A 25,423-nucleotide genomic window follows, 5' to 3' on the forward strand; every position below is an offset into this window, starting at 1 on the left:
CTCACTTAAAATTTTGAGGAAGAAACCCCACACACACACACAATTCTTAAGATCAAACACTTTTGGAGTTGAAAATGTTAGAGAAAGTAGATGTGGACAGAAAAATGTTAGCGTGTGGGAGGAAAAGTCAGAAGAAGGTAAGAGAAAGAGCTCACACCACGCTGTGAGTATCATGGTTCTGGGCTTGGGTTCCATGTCTTGCCTTGTACATAAACACTAAGGAAGAGAGTGATGGAGTGAGGTATGTGGGGGCGCCGAAAGGGAGGAGTGGGAGACCAGGACAGGAGACGTGAAAAAGGCTAAAAAGAAAAGAGAAGGACGGAGCAGAGCCGTACAAAAGCAGCCTCGGATCTTGCCGGAGCCGCAAGCGTTAAGGGGAGGCGGGGAGTGACGCGGTTTGCGTCTGGAGCGGCTCCTTGGAGTCCACAGCATCCACCGCCGGAGCCTCGCCTTCCTTTCTCCCTCTGCAGACATATCGAGACACAAAAAAAGAGGCGACCCCTGGACCAGCGCGAGGGTCCCACCCGCACGATGACCGAGACCACCAAGACCCACGTAATCTTGCTTGCCTGCGGCAGCTTCAATCCCATCACCAAAGGGCACATTCAGATGTTCGGTGAGTCCTCCCGCCCACCCCCGGAGGCTGCTTCCGCCTCTCTCCTTCCCCGGCACCTGTATTTTCCAGGGCGCCTGAACAGTAAGGCGTGTGCCCCTCTGGAGGGATGCGCCGGCTGATCTCCCTGGTGGGAGGTCATCCCCTCTATTCCGGGCTCCTGGGAAGGGACGTAGACTGCGCTTCCTCGGCGTCACTTGCTCCGGCCAGACCCGGCTCACTGGGGGCCAAAGGGTGGGGGAGGGGAGGGGCCGGAGGTGACTGTGGGTTTGGGCCGGGTGGGAGGTCGCGGTTCCAGAACTGGGGTGCGATGGTGTGGTAGTTTGGCCACTTGGCTGGTGAGGATCGGGGTGGGGTTAGAGGTTGGGTCGCGGAGAAGGGAAGAGGGGGTTGGAGATAACGTGCTGTTTGTTTAGGATGGGCGGAAAGCTCGAAAGAGTTAAATGATGTATAAGCCTTAGAGACACAAACACACTCACACACACCACACACCATTAGCAGGGCTGGGGCTTCGAGGAGATTAATTTAGGGTTTGGCTAATGGTTCAGGGCGGCCCAGGGGCGAATGTTTGAGGGTTGTGGACCGTATATTGCCGGCGCGAGGTGGATGGCTGAGTGAAGGGGGCGGGGGGCTGGCCAGCCTGGGCTTGGCTGCCGGGACCCGCTGCCCAAGGAGGGGAGGGGGCGGGGCGGCCGCTGCGGGCAGCCCTTTTCAAGCCGGTGTTGATGGATCCGGGCCCAAGTTGGCTGAGGCTCTGCCCAGGGCGGCGATGGCACCCGGAAGGCTTGCGGCGTGCGAATGTGTGTATTGAGTGTGAGTGTGTGTGTGTGTGTGTGTGTGCGCGCGCGCGAGTTGGGGTGGGGGGGGACATCATTGCGCGTTTGTTTCTTGGAGGCTTTGGGGCGTGGAGAGAAAGGGAGCGAGCGGTGGCTCCCGGCTGCTGGTTTGAGATTCAGCAGGGGCAAGGGAAATGTGATCGATGCCTGTCGGAGATAGTGGGCCACCGGCGGACGCGGCTTCTCTGCTGCTCCGGTAGGACCCAACGACGCGGGGGCGTGCGCGTTTAGACGCCGAGCGAGGGATGCGGAGGTCACTTCAGAAGCAGGCATAGAGTAGAGGTTAGAAGTTGGGAGTGCTCTTCTCTGGCACTGAAGGAAACGAGAAGAGGAGAGAGAGTGGGCTGGAGATGGATGAGAGACGGGTGGGAGGCCCTGCTCCAGCCTGCCAGCAAGGCGCTATCCAGAGGCGGCGGTGCTGAAGAGCAGGGCGCGCGGGAGCTGGCTTTGGACACACGTGTTTACCCCGAGCCAGAGGATTGCGTGAGCCCTCCTAGGGCTGTTTAATGAAAGCCACATCATGTCGGTAAAGACTTGGCAAGGTGGCTTTGACTAAAAATACTCTTCTCTTCAACCTAAAAGGTGCGTTGAACTGGGCCCGCTTATTAAAAACCTCATGAAAAGAATATAGAACTACTTTGAGCTGAGGGCAGATTCAGGTAGGCACATTGATAGGATCCAAGGAGGGAGATTGAGAGGTAGTCATCCCTTCCTCACCATTCCTTTAGCTTTTAAAAGTGTCTTATTAGGAGCTAATGCTAGCCTACCTATTAAATAAAGACTTTTGTTCAAGCATAAGAGAAGACCAGAGCATTTCATCATTCATGTAATGAAATATCAGTGCCCTCGGAACATCTACTTTCACTGATGCCTTTACCCGAGTCCTGCTTTTCTTCTTCTGCTTATTTCCTCTAGCCATTTTATGTCGCTGTACTTTATTCCTCTCCGTTGCCCAGGTGGGATGGGGCTTTCCTCTGGAACTCCTTGGCTCTAGAAATCTTTAATGAGCCAGCAGGTACTCCTTTTTTCCTGTGGCTGAAGTAGTCAATTCCACTTGTTTTGGATTGGAAGAGGGGTAGATTTAAATCAAAAACTGAGTATTCTGTGTTGCAGCTGAAAAGAGTTTGCTAACAGTGATAAAGGCTTTTGTTAAGTCAATGCTGACCTGCCAATTCTCCACGAGTTTAGAGGACAGAATCTGTGGAAATAGGCATGGATTATAGCAAGCAAGTTTAGACATAGAGCAGATGAAAGTAGACTTTCTGACAGTAGTGACTATGTGCTTGGTATTGGGACTAAGGAATAAGAGAGAATATCTGTCAACAAAGCCTTATGAGCGTCCATTAGTTGTGTGTAATCCAAAGGGCAACATGGAAAGAGGATATGGTATGCTCACTGTAGCTTTAAGGAGTTTATAATCTAATGAAAGATTTAGCACATATACATATGAAAAGAAACAAGAACAAGAACACAAAATACATATTAACTATTCTTTGTAGAATCTCTTATGGGAATCTTTGAGCTCCTGATAAATTTTGTGATTTACTTCTGTAGTTTCTGGTTTACAAAGCCTTTTCATCTCACTTATTCCTAATAACAAGCTTACCAGAAAGGCATCATTATCTCCATTTTACAAATAAGAAACTGATGTTCAGAGGTGAAGTGACTTTCTTAAGAGGCTTAGGTGACATGGAGAGTGGGTGGCAGATTCCTCCTGATTCCACATTCTTGATTCCTCTTGCAGAGGCCTTTGCCCTGTACCAAATGTAGGAACAGGTGCTCACTGATCTGACTGCATAATTCCATGAACTCTATTTCCTTCAAACATATACTAACAGATTAGAATTAAATTGATCATCAACTAAATGAGATTCCTAAATATGCATTTTAAGAGCTTTTTTCCATCTCTAACGAAATCAGTTATCCATGAACTATTTTCTCCTTTTAAATGGCTTTAAAATCTTCTCCACAACAGTACAGAAATAATTAATTCAATAAAGTTATCAAACTTTCTTTGAGGTGCCTGAAATTTGTAATTGAATTTTTTTTAAAGACCTGAACAGGACTTTGAAATTAGACATCTTTAACAAAGTTCTTATATTTTGAAATCCAATTGCTTACCAAAGAAAAAAGAGAAAGACTATAAACAAAAAGAGATGTGCCATTCAAAACTAATAACTCACTCTTCATCTCTGAAAAATAGTACTTGTACAGTTCTCGATATTTGTAAAATATTTTAGAATGAGCTTTTCCTTTTACTTTGAGGAAGAGGGAAGTTGATATTATTCCTAATTGTGGCTATAGAAACACATAGAAAAATTTGATGTTTGTAATGGAGATATTTGATACTTATATACTTAACTATAGGTAAAATGTTTTCAGGGATGAGTAAGTTTTTGGCAAAATAAACTCATAAACTAACAATGTTTTATTTCGTGGTTCTGCCCTATTGCATAAGAGACTAAAATGACACTAGAAGTTTTTTTTAACACATAAAATCTTAGTTATTGAGTATGTAGAGATTATATTTCAGTATAACTTTCTTTGCATTTATATTGCTGTGTTTGTCAATAAATTCACCCTTGGGAAATAAGATAGTAAGGTTAAATAGTAAAGTAAAAAAGGACTGATCAGAAAAGTTTTGAAAAATAAAGGAATTGAAGGACTTGATCACTGCAGAAATGTATTCTGTTTTTTTGATGATTGCAAAATAACTGGATTTTCCACGTTTTCTACTTCAAAATATTTTTACTTTGAACAAGTGGGTCTTTTGAAAAGAGACATGATCCGATTCTGTCCCCCTTCAAGGGTAATGAAGAGGGCTTTTTATTTATTGTGGAATTGGAAACGCAGCCCCTATTGCTACAACTAGAAATCATAAGAAAAATGAATTTGAGTTGCTAGTGATATAGAGAACTATCAGAAATCAAGAAACCGTTTAACATGCTTGAAATGCCTGCAAAAAAAAAAGAGCATTAAACACAAAGTGGTACTTTATACTTTTGGCACCATTATCTTAATTTGATCCTACCCTGCAAGTTAAACTGAATAATATTATCATCTCCTTTTTGCAAATGACAAAGTAGAGGTACAGGTGTAAATCACTTGGTCAAGGTCATATGCAAAAGTCAAGATAAAACTAGTTTTCTGATATCTAGACTCTCTCTCATCCAGGATGTCTCTTTATTCCTTTAATTGCAACAACACCTTTGAAAGGAGGAGTCGCCTGAACTTAGTTATTAACAAAGGGTGTTGAGAACTTTGTGAATTTTTGTCCTTGGTAACACAGGCCACCAACAAAATATATTCAACAAAGGTATATATTCCCAACATCTTATACTATAACAAGGGAAAGCTATTTCTTTTCTTACTACTCATATATTTTCCATATAATTGTGTTGCTGGAACGTTTTTTTCCACCACTCCCCTACCTCCTCCTTCCTCCCCACTCTTCTGTTACCACAACTAACACCTACTTATCCTTCAGATTTTAGCTTCAATGGTACTTCCTCGGGGAGCCTCCACTGACTTCTAAATTAAGTATAGTTACCCTGACATTTGATCCCACATCACTGCATACTTTCCATGCCATAACTCTCATCTTATTATGTGCTTAATGACTGTTTTCCATGCTAGGCCTTAAGCTCTATTAGAACAGAAACCATGCCTGGTTTCATTATTGATTTATTTCCTAGTACCTAGCATGGAGTAGGCTTCCCATAATAGTATAATATAAATAATAGTTATAAGTAGCAAGTCTTGGCTCCATCATAGTTGTTGAGTAAATAAAAAATAAATGAGTCTAGAATCTTGTTCCAGGTAGAGGAATCACACCATGCACAAAGGCTGGGGTGGTGAGACAGAGAGCCATGATATATTAGAACAAAGGACGGTTCAAGGAGAAGGGGAGTGAGAGATAACACTGGAAAGGTAGATGGAAGTCTTATCGATTATGAAGGCTTGGAAAAGAATTTAAATTTTATCCCAATGACAATGACAAAACATTGCATGATTTTTAAAGTAAAGGAAAGTCATAATTATATCTCTGAAGTTATGGATTAATTGAGTTTTGAATATAGATTGGTGAAGGGCAAGAATAAAAATGTAGTGACCATCTATGCACCTATTTCAGCAATACGGAGCTCAAGGAAGGGAAAGATGGTCACCTCACCCAGACCGGTAGTATCTGGGATGGAGAGTAAGTGTATCTGAAAATATTTGAGAGGTACAAGGGATGCTTATTTGGTGACTTGATGGGTGGGTAATGGCAAAGTAGACCAGGGTAACTCTCAAGTTTCTGTCCAAGGTAGATGAATGAAGAAACTCTGAAAGAAAAGCAGGTTTGGGTTGGTGGGGAAAGTGAAGGTTCATACTTACTCTAAAATTTCGGAAATAGGGGCGCCTGGGTGGCACAGCAGTTAAGCGCCTGCCTTCGGCTCAGGGCGTGATCCCGGCGTTCCAGGATTGAGCCCCACATCAGGCTCCTCCGCTATGAGCCTGCTTCTTCCTCTCCCACTCCCCCTGCTTGTGTTCCCTCTCTCACTGGCTGTCTCTATCTCTGTCAAATAAATAAATAAAATCTTTAAAAAAAATAAAAATAAAAAAATAAAAAATAAAAAAAAATAAAATTTCGGAAATATGTGTTCTAACCAAGCACTGATGCAAAAAAAGGAAATACTTAAATTCAAAGTGTCTTTGTAGCTGGGAAATCTGAATCTTCTAATAAAAGCTCCCAGTAGGTTCTAGTTGGATTATTCAAATTCCTCATATGAGAACGATATTGAAATTTATTAACATTATGGAACTAAAAAGATTTTAAAAAAGGGTGTGCTGCCTTTTTTTAAAGTATGAACTTGGAAAAAATCAAGGTCCTAAAATTGGCTTTTTAAAAAATGTTAAGGTTGTGAAATTGGGAATAGTTGATACAGTCCAAAAGACCATCCTAGAACTTGCTCGTCATAGTGATGATGGCTGTAATATAGTTTCAGGTGGATTTGGGCATTCTAACTCATTGATAAGTTAAAAGTCCACTAATGGAAACTCATGGATCAAGCTTGGTAGTTTCACTGGCAGGAGCTGTGTCTGCTCATGAGATGAGAATAATGCCTGAAAAAGAAAATTTGGACATTTTTGTTCACACGAACAGGTGTTTGCTTTACTTTCTCCTGCTGAATTAACGAAGCCTCACACGGAACAAACTAGCTATGCGAGGGGAATATCCCATCTAGAATTCATCCTAAACCAAGGAATAAGATAAAACCAAGAGGGCTGATGTTCTAACAAATTTGAAATGAAGAAATATTCATTTTCAGTTTCTCTTCTCTTTTTGTTTTACTTGATTTTGTTCTACATGTCTAAGCCTTTTATTAGAAAATATGCTTAGAACTATCAGAATTAGAGGGCTCCTATGCCTTTTAGGAAAAAGTTTGAATTATTACTTAGTAGGAACATCCTTTAAAATATTGTGAATCTCAGGCACCTGGGTGGCTCAGTTGGTTAAGCCTCTGCCTTCAGCTCAGGTCATGATCCCGGAGTCCCTGGATCAAGTCCCGCATCAGGCTCCCTGCTTGGTGGGGGAGCCTGCTTCTTCCTCTGACCCTTCTCTCTCTCTCTCTCTCTCTCTAATAAATAAAAATCTTTTAAAAAATAAAAAAAATTATGACTCTTAACAGAAACATTTGTATACACATTTCCAATGTTAGACCAAGGCAAATGAACAACCTAGAAGTGTGGAGGCAAATTAAAAAAAACAAAACCTGCTAACCCTCAAGTTTGGACCCTTCTGTTTCAGAGATATCCTCAGACATGAGAGGAAAATGAAAAACTGGATGGATTATCTGTATTTTCTGTTATTTTTCTATTGATAGGCAATAGTTGTGAAAGCAGTGTATGGATGACTGGGAAAGAGAATGGAAACCCACCTTTTTTTTGTTAAAGATTTATTTATTTATTTATTTGAGAGGAAAAAGAGCACAAGCAGGATGGGGTGGGGGGAGGCAGAGGGAGAAGCAGACTCCCCACTGAGCAGGGAACCATGACCCTGGAGCTTGATCCCAGGATCCCCAGATCATGACCTGAGCCAAAGCGAGGCTTAACCGACTGAGCCACCCAGGAGCCCCATACCTGCTTTTAAAAGTGTTTCTTTAAAGGGCGCCTGGTGGGCTCGGCCAGTGGACCCTATGACTCTTAATTTTAGGATTGTAAATTCAAGCCCTATATTGGGTGTAGAGATTACTTAAAAATAAAATCTTAAAAATAAAAAGTGTTTCTTTAGAAAAGATTCAAGTGTAAATTTTATAATATCACCACAGATAGTGTTCTGAATGTAGTGATTGTTTAATCAATATTTAATGACACTGGGGCTTCCCCTGCTCTGCAGGGAGGCTGCTTCTCCCTGTCCCTCTGCCTACCACTCCCCTGCTTGTGCTCTCTCTCTCTCTCTGTCAAATAGATAAATAAAATCTTTAAAAAAATATTTAATGACACCGTAAAATATGCACTTTCTAGTAAAATTCTTGTTCATTTTTAAAAAATTTATTAGAGAGAGGGGGAAAGCACAAATGGGGGGGAGGGGTAGAGGGAGAGGGAGAAGCAGACTCCCCACTGAGCAAGGAGCCCATCCCAGGACCCTGAGATCATGACCTGAGCCTAAGACAGACACTTAACTGACTAAACCACCCAGGCACCCCTCTTGTCATTTTTTAAGTTTTCAAATCATCCTGAATTGCTCAAGAAGATCCTAAGGACACAAAGAAATGCATTAAATATTTTAAATTTAAAATTTTTTCTTCAATATCACCTTTTTAAAAAACAATATTAAACACACAGAATTTTGGTTAAACAAGGCATTTAAAATAATTCCTAAAGATGCGATGTCACAGACTAAGAACAGGGATATAGGAATTTATTTGATAATTACATAACTTTATTTATGGATATGTTCCATATCTCAACATATGTAAATGCAGCATTAGTTTACAAGGAAGGAAGTTTTCCATTGCCAGAGGTTTTCCCATTATAAGCATTCCACTGCAAGGAACAAATTTGCTTTTTTTTGGATACAGTTTGGCAGATAGCCTCAGAAGTATTTTAACCCAAAAAAATATTACATGGTTTGACCAAGGCCATCCCCCTGACATTGGCATCTTCCCTCCACCTCTTGTACTGGACAGTATCTCCATGATCTATGAACTCTGCAGCAAAGGCAAATATTATAACCACTACCAACATTATCATCTTCCACATTATCATTTTAATAGTGGAGCTACCTTCTTTGGGCTTCTGTAAACTCTTCTACCATTAAACTGTTTTCTGTGAAATTTATCGCACAATTCTCTTCAGTTCTGGACAAGTGAGCCATTCAGGAAAATTGTTGTAATTCCAGGGATAAAGGGGTAGGAGGAAGAGGTAGAAAAGAGCAAGACTTAGAGGCTAACCCATGGAAGTGGTGGCAGCTTCAATAGCACTCTTTTTCCTACTTTCTTCTGCATCATGTTACCTCCACGTGGATAGCCATGCTGCTATATGTTGACCTCATTTAATATTTACCAAACAGTAAGAAGAGGGTGAGTGAAGTATAGCCCCTAGATAAGACTTAAGCATATGGTTTTGCTCTTGTTCCAGTTGCTTACGTCATAAACCTTGAACTTTCTTGATCCTTCTCTCTTTGCACACCCCATCTATGTCAGCAAATGATTTTGGATCTCTCTCTCTTCAAAATACAAGTAGGACCAACCACTTTTCCACATCTACAATCCTGGTATAAGCTACTGGTATCTTTCACCTTCATTATTTCAATCGCTTCTTAACTGATCTCCCTGCTTCTACCCTTGGCCCCAGTATTCAGTCCTCAACAAAAATAGCCAAAGCAATCCTTTCTAAATGTAAGCCAGATCTAAGTCAGATCATGTTGCTCCTTTGCTCAAAATTCTCCGATGGCTCTCTATCTCATTCAAAGTCAATGTCATTAAAACGACCTACAAGGTCTTCATGATTTGCAACTTTTTCCGCTCACCCCCTACAGCAACACAGCTCTTTCCACCTCTTTTTTAGCCAACCTTACTGACCTCCTTGCTTCAACCTTAGAGTCTGTGCTGGATGTTCTCTCTGCCTAGAATGCCCTTCCCCCACATATTCCCGTGTCTAATTCACCCTCCTCAAAGTTTTTGCACAAATGTAACTTTTTCATTGTCTACTCGGCAGATCCTATTCCCTTGATCACATAATTTAAATTGCAGCTCACACACTCCCAGTCCCCCATATTATTTTTATATCTTTTTATATCTTTTCCCCTTACCGCTTATTACCTTTTAGACAAGCATGTTATTTCCTTATTTGTCATGTTTGTTATTTAATGTCCCCACCTAGCATATGAGCTCTTCAAGGACAGGGATCTTCATTTACTCTGTTTACTAATGTATCTCAGAGTCCCAGAAGAGTGCCTGGCACATAATAGATGCTCAATAAATGTCTGTCGAATGAGTGAATGAATGAAATGTTAGAATTACCTACCATCCTCACCTCAAGACTATATTCTTTTTGTGGCAGGAAGGGTAGAGAGTCAGGAGAGGACTCGGGGCAGTTGATTCATTCAACAGCAGCTTAATGAGTTACGATGTGCCTCAGGCACCATGGTAGGCCTCAGGGATATGAAAATTAAAGGCAATCTTTCCCATGCCCTACGGGAGATCATCTTCCATATAGGTGATAAACAAGCTAAAGATAGCAGTTCAAGTCATCAGTGTTATAAAAGAGGCGGGAACGAGTTAGAGTGGGAGCAAAGAGGAAGAAGACATGGTGGGAAGGCCATCAGAGCAGGTATTAGTGAGAATGAGCTTGAAAGTAGGGGCTGCCCAGTGCACAGGATGGAGAATGGCATTCTGGGCTGAAAGCAGGGTATATGAAAAGGCTCTTAAAAACATGGCACATTGAGGAATCTACAAAGAGCTTGCTAGATAACTGAGTGTGGGTGGAGACAAGGAAGGGCAGGAGATGAGACAACCAGAAAACAGGGTTGCGTGGAGAGGGGAGGGGGGCAGTTCCAAAGAGTTCAGACTTTACCCAACACTTTTAGTGAGCCCCTGAAGGGTGATGGGCAAGGGAATACATTTCACGTATGGGGCCTTCCTCCCAAATGTCAACGTCCCTGGCACTGATTTTTTCTAAATATTTTGATGTTATTTCTGTATCACTCTTTGAAATAAGGAGGGCTTTTCGTTTTTGCAAGATGATTTTATTTACTTATTATTTTCCAAAATGGAACCATTGTCTAATGCACAAGCCATACCTACTAAAGGAATAAATAAGTGATAAATAATACTACTGTGCAACCCACCCACCTACCCACCGAACCTCTTCCCTGATTGGAAGTTGTTCTCACCTACGCTCTAAATGTATGTCTTCTGTACGTCAGGGGGATGGCCTCTCATTGTTCAAAGACTCTCAGGCTTGGTGAAGTCAATTCACTCTCGTTTGGTCTTCCATAATTTAGTAGCATTTGGATCATGTGCTTGCTCTCTTTTCCATAGGCTTAATTGTCAGAAGAGTAAGGACCATAGAGTTCTTTTTCCTTGATACTTGTTTTTAGCTCATATTCTCTCAGGAGGTCTTGAACATTTCTGCTCTTGCTGTAAAACTATGGGTTGCATGACTTTGAAATTTAGTATTATATCATTTTAAATCCTCAAGTAAGTGACATTTCAGTGGGGGGCTGGGTTTCCCAATGCTTTATTCTTCAACATTTCCCAACCCTTCATCTTGGTACCCACAGTGAGGTCGAATACTCATTCCATGCAGCACTGAGATTAAGCTACATCAATAACTATTCATATTTCTTTTGAAACATTTATGTTCTCATAAATATTTAGCAGTGTGTGGTTCATCACATGAACTACAAGATCTTTAGGCAAATGTCTTTTGTTGTTGTCAACTTAGAGACTGTTACCCATTATAAATTAAGAAAGACAATGAAATAGGATACATACAAATTTAAGCTGTAATTGCTTCATTTACCAGGAACCAATCTGCCTAAGCACAGTTTAAAAATTATTTACTTGTTATGCCCTGGGAATCAAAATTTATAGATAACATATGATTTGCCCATGCTGTGAATAATGTTGAAAAAGAGGTGGGTAAATATCTCAGTTTTTCCTCTTGCTTCGTTGTTTCTCTCTATGTGGACATTAATAAACTGAATTGCTATTGATTTGGGAATATACTTAGTCTCCTTTAGCCTTTGTTTTCTCCTCTGTAAATACAGTGATTGAGATAACCCAGGGGTCAGCAAACTATAGCCTGCTGGCCAAATGTGGCTTGCAAGCTGAGAATGGCTTTTATATTTTTAAGTGGTTGAAAACATGTGAAAGAAGAATAATACTCTGTGACACGGGAACATTTTATGAAATTCAAATTTTAGTATTTATAAATAAAATTTTATTGGCATCCAGCCACACTCATCCACGTGTGTATTGTCTATGACTACTTTCTCACACCAGAGCAGCGGACTTGAGCAGTTGCAGTAGAAACCTTGTGAACTGCAAAGCCAAAACTGTTTACTATCTGGCTGTTTACAGAAGAAGTTTGCCTATCCCCGATAGAACCTACCTCTGGGGGTTGGAATGGGGAGTAAAACTAAAGGTTTCCAAAAATATAAAGTGCAGTCGAAGTGCATTACCCAAAGGAACTCTATAATGAACAATTTTCAGTCTAAACTATATCTCCAAAAAGAGACTTGTTTAAGGAGTAAATGTAGTTTCAATTTCATAATTGTAATTTTTCTAGCTGACTGAGTAAATGATTGTGTTCACAATGGGGATGATTTTCTGGTGTTTGGTTTACGTTGGACATTGATTAGCCCCTCTGGCTACTGTCGGACATTTATTTGCTGAAAATACATTAGATGTATTTTCCCAGAACATCCTTTTCCCGATTCACAGTACCGCCTTCTTTAAATCTAATATTTTATGTACTTTATAGTTGAGGATTTTAAAAGATTAGCACATCAATGCATCAGGCGTTTGCAGGCTGCTCTTGTAGTCACATCTCGTTTTTCTGCAGCATCTCACCTCCCTGTGAACTCTGATAGCACTTGCTTTGTACCTCTCTTATAGCACTTAGCACACTGTTCTGTGGGGTGTAGCTATTTCTGTGCATGTTTCATATTCTCTATCAAATTTAGATGTAGGTCCTTGTCGGGGTCACACGGCATTTTGTATTTGCTAAGGTGCCTAGCACAGTGCTCTAAGCACATGGAAGGTACTATAAATATTTACCAAATAACTGAAAGATTGAACCGTTAGGAATATTTAGAATTCTTAGAGGTAAAAAATAGGTGATCAGAAATCAGACAAGAACTTGGGAACCAGCAAATATGGGAAAACAGAGTCAGAAAACAGGACAAATAACAAACACTCAGGGACTTTAAAATTGAGATGGTTGTAGTCCCAAGATGAGAAGGCTCATGTGTCCTAGTGGAATCCTATCCCAGAGGATAGCCTTCCCAGATCTCCACAGTGGGAACCTGCAGGTCATTTTTGGGAGCTATTAAGTACGTAACTTGGCAGGAGTAAAAAATGTGGGGTCAAGGATGAAGGCGAATCCTGAAACTGTCCCCTAGATGCTTTAGGCAGATGCGTGGTACATCTAGCAATGCCTTCTCAGTGAGGTGAGTAGGTCGGAGGATGGCAGAATAGTTAAGTTTTATTTTTATTTATTCACAGTTTGAAACAGGTTTTAGGCAGAAGGCACCTGGCAAAGGAAGATTTGTGTATTGTTTACTTCAAACAAAGTGAACAGAAAACTTGGTTTGTCAATTGTTAAGTTTTCACCTTCAGAAATCACAGAATCTCCATTTGAAGGACATTTCAAAAATCACGCAGATACTCAGTACTGAAATCCCCTTTAAAGCACCTTCACAAGTGTTTATCCAAACTCTGTTTGAGATCTTCCCAGGCCAGGGAATGCACTATTGTCCAAAGCAGCCAGATAGTGCTTGGCACAGTTTTATTTTTTTTTCAAGATTGTTCCTTCTGTTAGGACATTGGCCTTCCTGAGACTTTCCTATGTTGGTAGTTCTTTTCCTAGTTTTTTTTCCCTGGGATCCATGGAAGAGGTCTAATCTGTCTTCCACTACTTGTAAGACATTGGAAAGGCTGTATTCTGTCCTCCTTGCCAGGCTTCTCTTTGGGCTTAAAAAGCTCTAGTTCCTTCCACTGGGCATCCATTACTGCTTCTAGTCTACATACGACCATGGCTTATCTTCTGATTATAACTTCATTGTCTGTATTCCTCTTTAAATGTTATGTCCAGTTCATGATGCATTCTAACGTGGCCTGATGTGTGCTGTCTTATCTATTATGGGACTTAGTGTCCTGGACATTCCCTTTATTTATGGCACTCTTGTCTATCTCTTTCTCATTAAGTCAGATAAGGCAAGCTATTGCTACCTGCATGCTAAAATGTCCTGATGTTCTGAATAATCAATCAGTTTGGTGGACTGAGCTGCTAAACTAGTCCAATTTATTTAAACATCTGTCTGGTTAAAAACAAACAAACAAAAAACCTGACTGGTATATTGTCAAGATGTGGTATCTACTGGAACTTTGCAGGTCAATACACATGCTTAGCTGTGAAATGTCAAGCATACCCTAGGAGTAATGTGCTGCCTTGAGAAGAAGAAACTGCAGGCTCCCAGACAGGGCTGAGACCAAGAGTCTCTGAATTCTTGAATTATTGAGTTTCTTGATATCTCATTGCAGGGTATGTTATTTTTTTAATGGGTTCTGTTGAGAGTTCCAGATAAACTCTCATCCATGTTTAAAAGTCCTGGTTTGGGGACTGAACTCTGAACTTTCTTCCTATCTTGTCTAGTTCTTCCCTTCATGGTTATGCCATTGGCACTGCCCTATTCCCAGGGCTCCTGTAAGAGTGGCGGAAATGCTCTTGTTCCCAGTGATGGTGACTTTGTCCCAATAGAGGTGGGCAGTGTCACATTTAAATTGGGTAGGTGGAATTTAAAAACAAATAACAAAAAGGTCATTTTTCTTATGGAAATTTCCAAACATGCAGAAGTAAACAATGATACCCAAAAGTACCTGTCATCCAGCTTCAATAATTATCAATTCTTTGCCAGTCTTGATTCATTGATACCTCAACTCACTTCCCCACCTATGTTCTTTTGAAGCAAATCCCAGACATCCTATTGTTTCAAGGTGAGATCCGTTCACCTAGTACATAATTGCTTCTCTGTCTATATGACTTCATCAACAGACTGGATCTTTCTCCTCGCCGGTTCATGTTTATTTGCGTGACAGTTTGAGTTGCAAATGGGCAAGTAGGGGGACAATGTCTAATTTCCATCTTTGAGCAGACATAATAATGCCTCCACCCCAGTCAATGGCAAGTGACACTTTATCATTGGCATTGCCTTTAAGCAAAGGATTTATGGCCTTTCCCATCTTTCTCACATCATGTGGGTCTTGGAAGGCTCCCCTCCAGAGTTGAACTCCCACTGAACACAATGGGCCTTTCTTCCATGACATACAACTTCCAGCTCTTTATCCCTTGTCATTCAAAGCCATGAATGTCTGTGTTAGAAGATGTTCCTACATCAGTGGGCCCCACTCCTAGGGGCTCTGAAAAACCAGGGCTTCTCATAAAGCAGAAGAGAGGTCTGGGAACTGTTTCCAGAAAGCATATACATTCACCCTCAATATGGTACAGGCCAAGCATCAAGTTTCTGGGCTTTTGCTTATATTGTTACCAGTTTGGTGAGGTAAGCTCATACTGGTCTGGAGTCCTGCTTGGTAGTTATAGATATCGTTGATGGAAAAAAAAAAGCAGGCAGAATTTTGTCTTCCACTTCTTCTTAAGAGAAAGAAAATAATTGACCAAATTCTGTTCGGTGACAATTTTGCTCCTGGGATAGCATTTGAATTCTGGGCTTCTGTTTGGCCTGCCTTTAACCTCTGTAGAAAATTAAAATAAAATCCTTCTTATTGCCTCAATCCTTCCCTAGCTGTTTTAAATCAACTTTTCAAAGTGTATTGTCATGCAGTTTTGTTATCATTTGCATTTAAATGTAGTGAATAAAGAACTCCCTGCTGAATCCCTTGAGGAATGTTGAAGCCCAAAATCCCAGTTTGCCTGGTAAGTCAAGCAGCTTTGAATATTCATAGAAGAGGCTTGAATGACTTCTCCATATGGAATTTGCTCTTCCGGCCTGCACTCATTTTGTTAAGATTGGTTCTTCCTGGTTTCACTTGTGGTTGTATGGAGCTCTGAGCATGGACAGGGAAGGAATGACAGGGAGCTGGTAAGGACAGTTTCCGGAGTGGGGCCTTTCATCATGGCCATCAGGGTACTCTAATGTTTTTCTGGCAGTGCGCCCCTTCACTTGCTCCCATCCCCCACTCAGTACAACCCACAGTCATTTACACATATGCATTTCTTTTAGATGCAAATAGTTTATTTCAGCCTATTGTGATCAAAAAAATTTTTGTTTAAAGAAATGTAGAAACATATTGCTCTTGGAAAGGCCAGGAAGAGGAAAAGGAATAAGAGATGAATGGCTGATGAGGAATTGTTTTATTGTCTACCAGTGGCTTTGGTGTAAAGTCCGAACTTTGGAAATTAAAAGGATGAGGAAGAGAAAAGAAAACCCAATTTGTCAATGAGGTAATCTCTCAGCTTCCTTTCTCCTTCTTTCCCCTTAGGCTTGAACAATCCCCAGAGGGTTCATGACCAAAGGCCTTTGTGGGAAATGAAACCACTTACAGATACTCTCCCTGGCTTGGGGAAGCAGGGAGCAACAGTAGCATGACATCCCTAACACCAGGGAATTTTTCTGGTTGGTCCATGTTGTGACCAACCCTCTTCATCCTCTCCAATAAGTAATCACCATAAACTAACATGGGCTAACATTTATTGGTTTATTGAGCACTTACTTTGTGCCAGGCACAAAGTAGCTCTTCTTATCTCATTTAATCCTTACAACAATCCCATTTTTTTAAAGACTTTATTATATTTATTAGAGAGAGAGAGTGCAGTCCGTCCGCAAGCAGGGGTAGGGGTGGGAGGGAGGAGCAGAGGGAGAGAGAGAATCTCAAGCAGACTTGTTCTGAGCCGGGAACCCCACCCATGGCTCAATCTCCTGAACCTGAGATCATGACCTGAGTTAAAATCAAGAGTCTGACTCATTTAACTAACTGAGCCACCCAAGCACCCCTTTACAATAATCCTATTATCACTCCCATTCAGCTAATGATTAGAGAGGTTAGGTAACTTACGCCAAGCCACACAGCAAATACACAGTGGGCAGAAACCTAGAGCCAGATGCTCTGACTCTGGTTACTGTTTTTTACTGCAAGATGCTGCCTTGCTCATTTCCTGAGTGAGAAGGGATGCTGAGCACTGTTTTAGGGGCTGTGACACTGCAGAAATGGGCTAGGCCTCATCTGACACTTGCATCTACCAAGTGGGCCAGTGCCAGGGTTCCTGTGCAGAGAGGCCAGGGCTGATCTGGGGATCCTGACCGAGGCAGCCAAGCGCGGATTCTGCAGCGTACCAAGGAGACCCGTGGACGAGTCCCGAGGACAGAGAAAAGAGCAAAAAGAAAGGCTCATCCCAGAACCAGGAGACACTGGAGGGAAACAGAAGTTTGGGAGCAAATCAAGAAGTGCCCTGGGTGATGATGTGAACAGAGTGAAATAGCCATACTCACCTTTCTGCTCATTTAAAGGCACAGGGTCACAGTGGACAGATACAAATATGAAATTCTCTCCTTTTACATTGTAGTTGGCATGAGTGTCCACAGATCATTATTCAGGAACCTCCCTCCCCTCACACACTGTAAAATGAGTATAATGACACCTACCTTATTGGGCTATTGTGAACATTAAATGAAATCAAGTGAATATATTGTAATACCACCTTCTTTGACTTCTTTTGGGCCCCAGTGCATTATTTCACCCCTTGCAAAATCACAGATCTGGTCCCTAAGGACTGAGTGATGAAGATTTTATTCCATATTTTACAAAGAGATAGAAGGGGTTACAGTGTAAATCACCAACAATTTCTAAAGTGTCACATTCAGTTCTAGGGGGAGGAAGTCTGGTTCTTCCCCTTATGGTAGCAGATTCATCTCCCTTCTGCCGGCAGCTGCCACCCTCCATCTCCCCATGTCCTTCCCACAAAATGCCCTTGTCTCCTCCCCACCCATCCGGCACTTAGCTTCCTTGGCTCAGCTGCTCCTCCATCATCTTTCCTACCTCTCTCAATCCCTTGGCCAGTCTGCCTACCCCACTCGGTAAACAAAAGCCACTCGTCAGGTTCTGCCCAGCTCCAAGCATGTCCCAGCCATGTATAAAGATTATAGTCCATCCTGTCACATATAGAGTTTTTAACAAACTATCTGGCCCTCAGTAAGTGATGGATAAATGTGGGTAATACTAGCAATTGTTTCGGTATCTTTCCCCTGATGTCTTGCCTGGGCCAACACACAGTCCACCCGGAAGTCTGCTTGCCGATATTAGTGGGGGATTTGGGAAATGACAGATAGGCAAAGGAGGGTGCGTGACTGACATCAGTGGATGTTGTGAGCGGGCTGAGATTTCAAGAGAGGCCTGCAGAAGTGTGGACATTGCCAGTGAGCATCCAGAAGTCACCAGGGAGGCAGCCTCCTGTCCAGCACGATTTGCCCTTCTCCTTTTTGTAATCACTAAGGGCTTACCTGTCAGTGAGAATAGAGTGAGTGCCGAAGGCATCCTGCCTGTCCCTGCTGGGCAGAGCACCTCGTTTAGGTGAGAGCCCTTGGTAGATCCTACAGGGTGAAGATCTGGGCCCCTGGTCTCCCTGCACAACAGTTAGCTTTTGCTGCTGCTGGAAAGATCTAGAGCCAACAGTCCGGTGATTGCTCATCCTCTGGGAGGGCTGGCAAGAGAACCAGGATCTGGGGCCAGATTTTTGCGCCTGTCTTCGCCCCATCACCCTCTGGAACTAATGGTGACTTAGGGTAGAGAGAGTCTCTGTAGAATGGGACATAATCAGATTTGCAGTTGGAAGAGACTTCAGAGGTCATTCAGTCACTTATTGGATACTCTTCATGACAGAAAGCTCATTTCCAGTCTTTTTCATTGATGACCACTTTAATTATTAGAAAGCTTTTCTGTCATGAGCAAAATCTGTGTTCTTACAACTTGGGGCTGTTTGTCCTAGTGCTATCTTCTGAAACTGCCAACCAGGCTCTGGTTAGCTTTCACATCACCCCAATTACCTGGCACCTAGATTGGGAATCTTGCACATCTTCGTAATTCAATGTATAATTTTGTAGGATCTCCACCCAACAATTTGAAGCACAGTCTAGCCCACTGCCAGAGAAAGGATTTGTGGATAAAATGTTAATGAGTTACTGCTGGGTATCTCTAACATTAGCTCATCTGCTCTGCTCCCCATCAGCCTCAATCCCTTTCCCCTTCATAGAGCTACCACCCCCTGACCTATGTTAGGGGTTGTTTAGTTGTTTATTTGCTTATTGACACCTCTTCTCTAAGAATAGAAACTCCATGAGAACATAACCTTGTCCTGGTCTGTATTGGCCTGTACTGTATGCCCAGTGTTTAGAACAGTGCTGGAACATAGGAAGGACTCACTATTTGTGGAATAAATCAAGAGCCAGATTAGGATAGTGAAGGTCCCAAGTCTTGTCAGTACTCATTTGAGCACTCTGGCGAAGGACAAATTGTCTCTTTCAAGACTGACTGCTATAGAAGCAATACTCCTAATCCTGGGCTTAGGGCACTTGGGTTCATCTCAGTTTTGCATCCATTGGCTGGATGACCCTTAAGCTGATACTTAACTACTCTTGGGCTTCTCCTCTTCATCTGTAAAGTGAGATTGACACTCCCTGCTTTGTTCAATTTCAGAGTTGTCCTGAGGATGAAATCCAACTATATGTGAGAAAGAATTCTGTAAACTAGAAAGCCCTATATAAATATGAGTTATTACTGTTAATGTTTATTATGATTGAAAATGTGTAATCTTCATATAGCAAAAGTATATTTAGTCTGAGAATGAATTTATCTCACTCTTGAGATTAATTAATTTCTGGAGCAGCTAAGGATCATACAATTTCTAGAGATGCTCTTTATGATTTTGCCTCAACTACCAATACTTACTTAAGTGCTTACTAGGTGTAAACATTGGTCCAGTTGCTGGGGGTACATCAGAGAACAAAACAGATAAAAATCCCTGCTTTCATGGTATTTACAGTCTAGAGGAGGCAGAAAGATAATAAAATAAATAATTATTTAGCGTGTTAGGTTCATAAGTGCCACAGAGTGCAACAGAGAAAAAAAAGGAGCACAATAGAGAAATAGGGAGTACCAGGGATGGGGGTTGCAATCTTAAAGGGTGGTCAGTGGAGATCTCACTAGACGGTGATGTTTGAGCAAAGACTTGAAGGAGGTTAGGGATTCAGCCACAAGGATGCTGGGGACAGAGCATTCCAGGCGGAGTGAACAGCCAAGTGCAAAGGTCCTAAGGTGAGTGCTTCTCTCAAATGCCCAAGAGAAAAGTAAGAAAACTGGTGTGTCTGGAGTGGGGAGAGACAGAGTAGTAGATAAGGTTAGAAAGGTAATGGTTGGCCAGATTGTATAGGGCCATAAAGGACATTCTCAGGACTTTGGATTTTACTCCAAGGGAGAGGGGAGCCATTTGAAGGTCTGGAAGAGAAGTGTAACATTATCTGACTTCCACTGAATTATTCTGACTTTGCAAATGATGAGACTAAACCATCAGGGATGAAAATAGAAACAGGCAAACCAGTTATTTAGTTACTCCACATAATCTAGAAAAGAAATGATGGTAGTTTGGACCAAGGAGGTAAAGGTGGCAAGATGTGCTAAGATTCTAGATGTATTTTTTAGGAAGTTCCAATAGGATTTATTAATGGATCTGTTTTGGTGAGAAGGAAAAAGGAATCAAGGATGAGCCAAGGTGTTTGGCGTGAGTCACTGGAAGAATGGACTTGCCATTTATTGATGTGGTGTGACTGTGGGAAGAGCAGGTTTGGGAGGGAATATCAGGGGCTCAGCTTTGGGCATGCTACTTCTGAGAAGATGATTAGATATTCAAATGAAGATGGTGAGCAAGCATATACCAGCAGGAGCCCAAAATACAAGTAAATAAATAACTCGAAAGACATCAGCACATAGTTGGTATTTAAAGCCACGAGACTGGCTGAGAATACTGAGTGAGTGAGTGTCCCCAGGGCGAAGGTCAAGGACTGAGTACTATGGCACTGCAGTGTTTAGGGACTGGGGACATGGTGGGGGGAGTGCATGGGGAAGAGGCAGCTACACTGACTTTGAAAGACAGCCAGTGAAGCTGATGCAAGCATGCTATGAAGGCAAGCACACGAGTTGTGTCTTTCCACAACGTCAGTTTTATTCAATCACAAAACAAGGTTGAAGCAGGTTCAGGATTCCAAACTCAATGACATCTCACTACACATTTAACTTGGCTTCATTCACGTCACACAAAGCAAAGCACAATACAGTCACACAACCAACAAGATACAATAAAGGGTAGGAAGTTAATGAACCAAATGTGACATCAGTCTGTGAGTACACAGTTGAGATAAGGCCATGGTCCAGGTCAGCTCCTGACATGTGCAGCTTATTTTGTTCAAGCAGTAAAGAATCTTGGTTATGTTCAGAGATCAATTGGGCAGAGCATTCGGCGGCAGTTGCGTTTTTGATGTGGTCAGATGTGAAAGGGTCAACGTCCAGAGAGTCTACCGTTTGCTGCAAAAGTCCTCCCCTTTTAAAGGAGTTTAACCAGCCTTGGGCTTTGCAGGTCTCCTCTGGTTCTGCTGGTATCAGTCCTTGGTGCCCTCAGCCTGTGCTGGTTCTGGTGATATCTGGTCTTAGCTACAATGCCCTCGGCTGCTTATGTCATTGTTTGACATGAGTCACTGCCTGACATGAGTGACTCCATGTTGCTCTCTACAGAGGCAGAGGGGAATCAGGACACTGTGAGGTCCTGGAAACCAAGTGAAGCTAGTGCTTCAAGGGAGGTGGGCAAGATGAACCACGTCAAACGTTGATGAGAGGTCAACAAAGATGACCTTTGAGAACTGACTGTTGGTGTCTCAAAGCAAAGGCCATTGAAGACTTTGAGAAGAGCAGATTTGCTGGGTTGGTGGAGGCAGAAGCTGGATGGAGTGACCATAACAAAGAGAGAGGAGAGTAACTGGAGAGAGCAAATTTAGATATTCTTTTGAGGAGTGTTACCCTGGAGGGGACCAGAGAAAGAGGGTATGGCTGGAGGGAGACATGAGTCAAAAGAACGTCTTTGTTTTTTATTATTTTTGAGTGGGAGAAATAACATCACGTTTGTACACTGACGAGAATCATCCAGTGGATATGGAAAAACCAAAAACACAAGAAAGAGAGGAGAGAAATCTTGGAAAAACATTCTCGATTAGGTGAGAGAGTTGGGTCAAGGCGAAATGGTGGAGTTGCCCTTGCCGATGGGCGCTGAAAATTCACTCACAGGAGAAAAGAAAGCGGGGAATATGGAGTCGCATGCAGGAAGGTAGATAGATGTTGTGGTGGAAGTGTGCAGAGATTCTCTTCTGAGAGTTCCTACTTTCTCAGTGAAATAGGGAGAAAGGTCATCAGGTGAGAGTGCGTATGGGGGAGCAAGCTCTGGGGTTTGAGGAGAGAAGAGAAAATGCAACAGGAGCAGGAACAGAACATAACCGATGTGGGGCGGGTGTTTCTCTAAGGGCTTTGGCACTGCCTTTGTGGGAGAGGAGCTCAGTGCCGCTCTCTGCTACAAAATATTAGCTGTCCCTATCCCTCCTTCAAGGTTTCTTGGTCAGGTTTTTATCAATTTTTAGGCAAAAGTTTTGAAATTAAAACTCGCTTGCACATCACTCAAATGATTCTAGGTCATGGGAGCTATCGGCACTGTCACGGTCTTTTCAAAAAATTGACTTCATAAAAAGAAAAAAGGAAAAATGGTCTGCTTCAACCCAAGCTGACCTTCAAAATTCCAAATTTATGCAGCATGCATGGCTTAACTTTTCCTTCACATCATTAGTTCAGGAGTCAATCCTGGCCTGGAAATGCAGGCCTTTATTTCTTTTGTTTTAAACTAATGTGCTGTCCTTTGCCTTTCTCCCTGCCAAAGGCACTTGGGTTGATCTGGCCAGGCAACCCTCACCTGAATTATTTTATCTTTTTAAAAATTCTCAGTGCTCGCTCAAATCACTACCTTTTAGACAGCAGTCAAGAGTCTTCAATTTTGGTTTTAAATATAATTTGTGGAACTACCATTAGAATCAAGCAGCTAACAAGTATTTGTAAGGCAATTAAGATGTACCAGTCGGGAAGTCATAATGTGCAGTGATAGCTCTTCCATACTTGGCATTAATGATACGCCAACGAAAGCAGGATGGGATATCTTCTCAGGCTCAGCCACCTCCTACTAAGGAAACTGAGGACTGAAGGAGTGCTGACAGCATCGGGGTGGGAAGACGACCTTGCCATGTGACATTTTCTCACCAGAAACACTAAAGCATATTCATCTTGGTCATTGAGATCTGCACGTCTCCCTCTCAGTGCTGGCTGGTACCATGGGCGTGTTTGCGTGGCTGTTTTCATGGTGATGTACGTCACCTCTGATTTATAAGCAACACACACAGAGAAAGCAGCAATATTCCACCGCCTTCTCTCACCACCACGCTGACAGGAACTGCCCTGTCCGGTGGATGCCCTCTGTCCTGGGATCACAGAAGCAATGTTCTAAATAGTGATGAGTTTCTGTGCACGATTCTGTAAAACCTCCACTCTCCTTGCTTCATGGGTCCTTTTGGATGGTTGAGAGTTTACTTCGAGGACTGAAAGAGAAGTAACATTTTCTTTAATACCTACTCTGCACCGGGTGCTTTTGTCCATTTTGTCCCATTTAATTCTTACAGTGGCTCTGTAGAGTGGGTTTTATCCCCATGCTTACAAGATATAATGACCAAGGTGGTAAAGAGGTTATGTAATTTGGTCGAGGTCGCACAGCTATAATATTGAAAAACGGATTCAAATTTAGGTCTTCGCGCATGACGGAAAAAATAGTAAAGATATTTGAAAAACAGAAAAATGGTTTTTAATTTCCATGTTGCCTTTTGAGGAGCATGGATTCCAAGGGGCATGTCTTTGCTAAGTAGGGACCACAGGGGTGAGGAGCTACCCTGCAGACCCTATATCGTTCAGGGCCAAGGCGAGCACAGAGATCCAGGAGGAAGAACAGCAGGGGACCTGCAGTGCCGGAGGGGGGCGGCGTGAGAGGGTAGAGGGATGGCCAGCTGGCAGGCCAGGAGATCGCTGTGCACAGAGATGCCCAGTGGAAATTTAGGAAGGAGCAAAACTCTGTGCTCTGTGTGAGGTTGCTTCTCTCCTCCATCCCCCGACCCCCATTCCAGCAAAACTCTTTCTTTTCCCTTTGCTTCGTGATACGCACTTGCTTCGAGGGTAATGGAATAGTATCGATGCACTAACTCAGGGCTGGCTGGCATGAGTAAAGGCTGCACAAGGGTCTGGGGAGCATGTTCCAAGTCTATTCTTTTTCGCATACTCTCTTCATGAATATCTACTGAGTCCCTTCTGTGTGCCGGGCTTTGTTTCAGGGTGCCGAAAATACAGCATTAAACGAGAACGAAGTCTCTGCCCTTTTGTAGCTGATACACTAGTTGGGAGAGACAGACAATAAAAAACGAACGAGGAAGTGCTATAAGGAAAAATACAACAGAGAATGATTTTTAAAGTGTGGGATAGAAATCTTCCTGGAATATTTTTAACACGTGTCTGCTGTATGAAGAGAGAACGGAGAATCGAGAACTAATGGTTTATGACATTTGCTTCACAAAGTTTTATTGATTACTTACCATGCCCAAGTCCAGCTCTCGATCCTCTAGTAAGTGGACTGAACAGGCATCTTCGAGGAGCATCTGGTAAATAGGGGAGATGAGCTGAGTTTGTTAGTAATTTAAAAGGTGGCGCGGTAGACAAACTGCTATAAACTTTCCAGTGCAGTTGGCGGGAGTACATTTCTTTAGGATCCTGAAATTGGTCTAGAGTGGGAGAAGGCCTTCCATAGACTCCACTCTGGGCCTTCACTTTGCTATGTACCCCTGCTTTTTAATGCTCGACCTTTGCTTCACCCAAATAAACATGGGCGCCTCTGGGTCACCCAGTTTACAGGCCTGTCTCCCTGCCCACAGCTGGTCTCGTTCTTCTGGTACTCCTGACGAAGATAGAAAAGCACAATGATCGCGTGCATGGCTTCCCAGCTCTGTCACACTTAGAGCTGGGTCCCCAGGCCGTAGTCTCCTTACCTGTAAACTGTGGATAACATTGCACCTGCTTCATGGGGTTCTCGTGAAGATGAAATTAACTTACGTAAAGTAATTAGAAGAGTGCCTGGTCTATAGCAAATTTTGAGTTAGATTTAACAATTGTTATTCTGGTGTTATCGAAGTGTTCATAATTATTATTTAAATTGACCTCACTTACCCACAAGACCACCGTGCACCTCCCAAGTAGAGAGGCCGCCGGTGCTGAGCCCACGGCACTCAAGAGTTTCAGAAAGGAGGTCTACTTTTCTTTGAGACATATGAGATGACAACGCAGTGGCATTTGAGATGGACCTTGGAGACGAGGAGGATGTACGTATTTGGGAATGGCAGAGAAGGGGAGGGGAAAGCCATCCTAGTCAGAGAGAATTCCATGAGCAGAAGAGCAGAAGCCAGGCATATTGGGAGGCACCGATGCACTGGGGGAGATGATTTGCCTGAAGACTGAATGCATGAGGTCGAGGCCAAGAGAGAGGTGTGGAAACATTAGCAGACAAATTGTGGAGGCACATGAGTGTTAAGGTTGTTGCTATTAGACTTTACCCTGCAGGCAAACGGGGAACTACT

General features: G+C 42.6%; 1 protein-coding gene across 1 annotated transcript in view; it reads left to right on the forward strand.

Moving 5' to 3' along the window:
* The first annotated feature begins 505 nt into the window (after window positions 1-505).
* Window positions 506-25,423, forward strand: part of NMNAT2 (nicotinamide nucleotide adenylyltransferase 2) — a 143,547-nt gene continuing 118,629 nt past the window's right edge. The window contains exon 1 of the mRNA XM_008701113.2: window positions 506-616. Coding sequence (XP_008699335.1) covers window positions 532-616 — 85 coding nt within the window. The 5' untranslated portion in view covers window positions 506-531. The remainder of the gene's footprint in view (window positions 617-25,423) is intronic.

This window comes from Ursus maritimus, unplaced genomic scaffold (assembly GCF_017311325.1).
Source record: "Ursus maritimus isolate PB19 unplaced genomic scaffold, ASM1731132v1 scaffold_2, whole genome shotgun sequence".
NCBI lineage: Eukaryota > Metazoa > Chordata > Mammalia > Carnivora > Ursidae > Ursus > Ursus maritimus.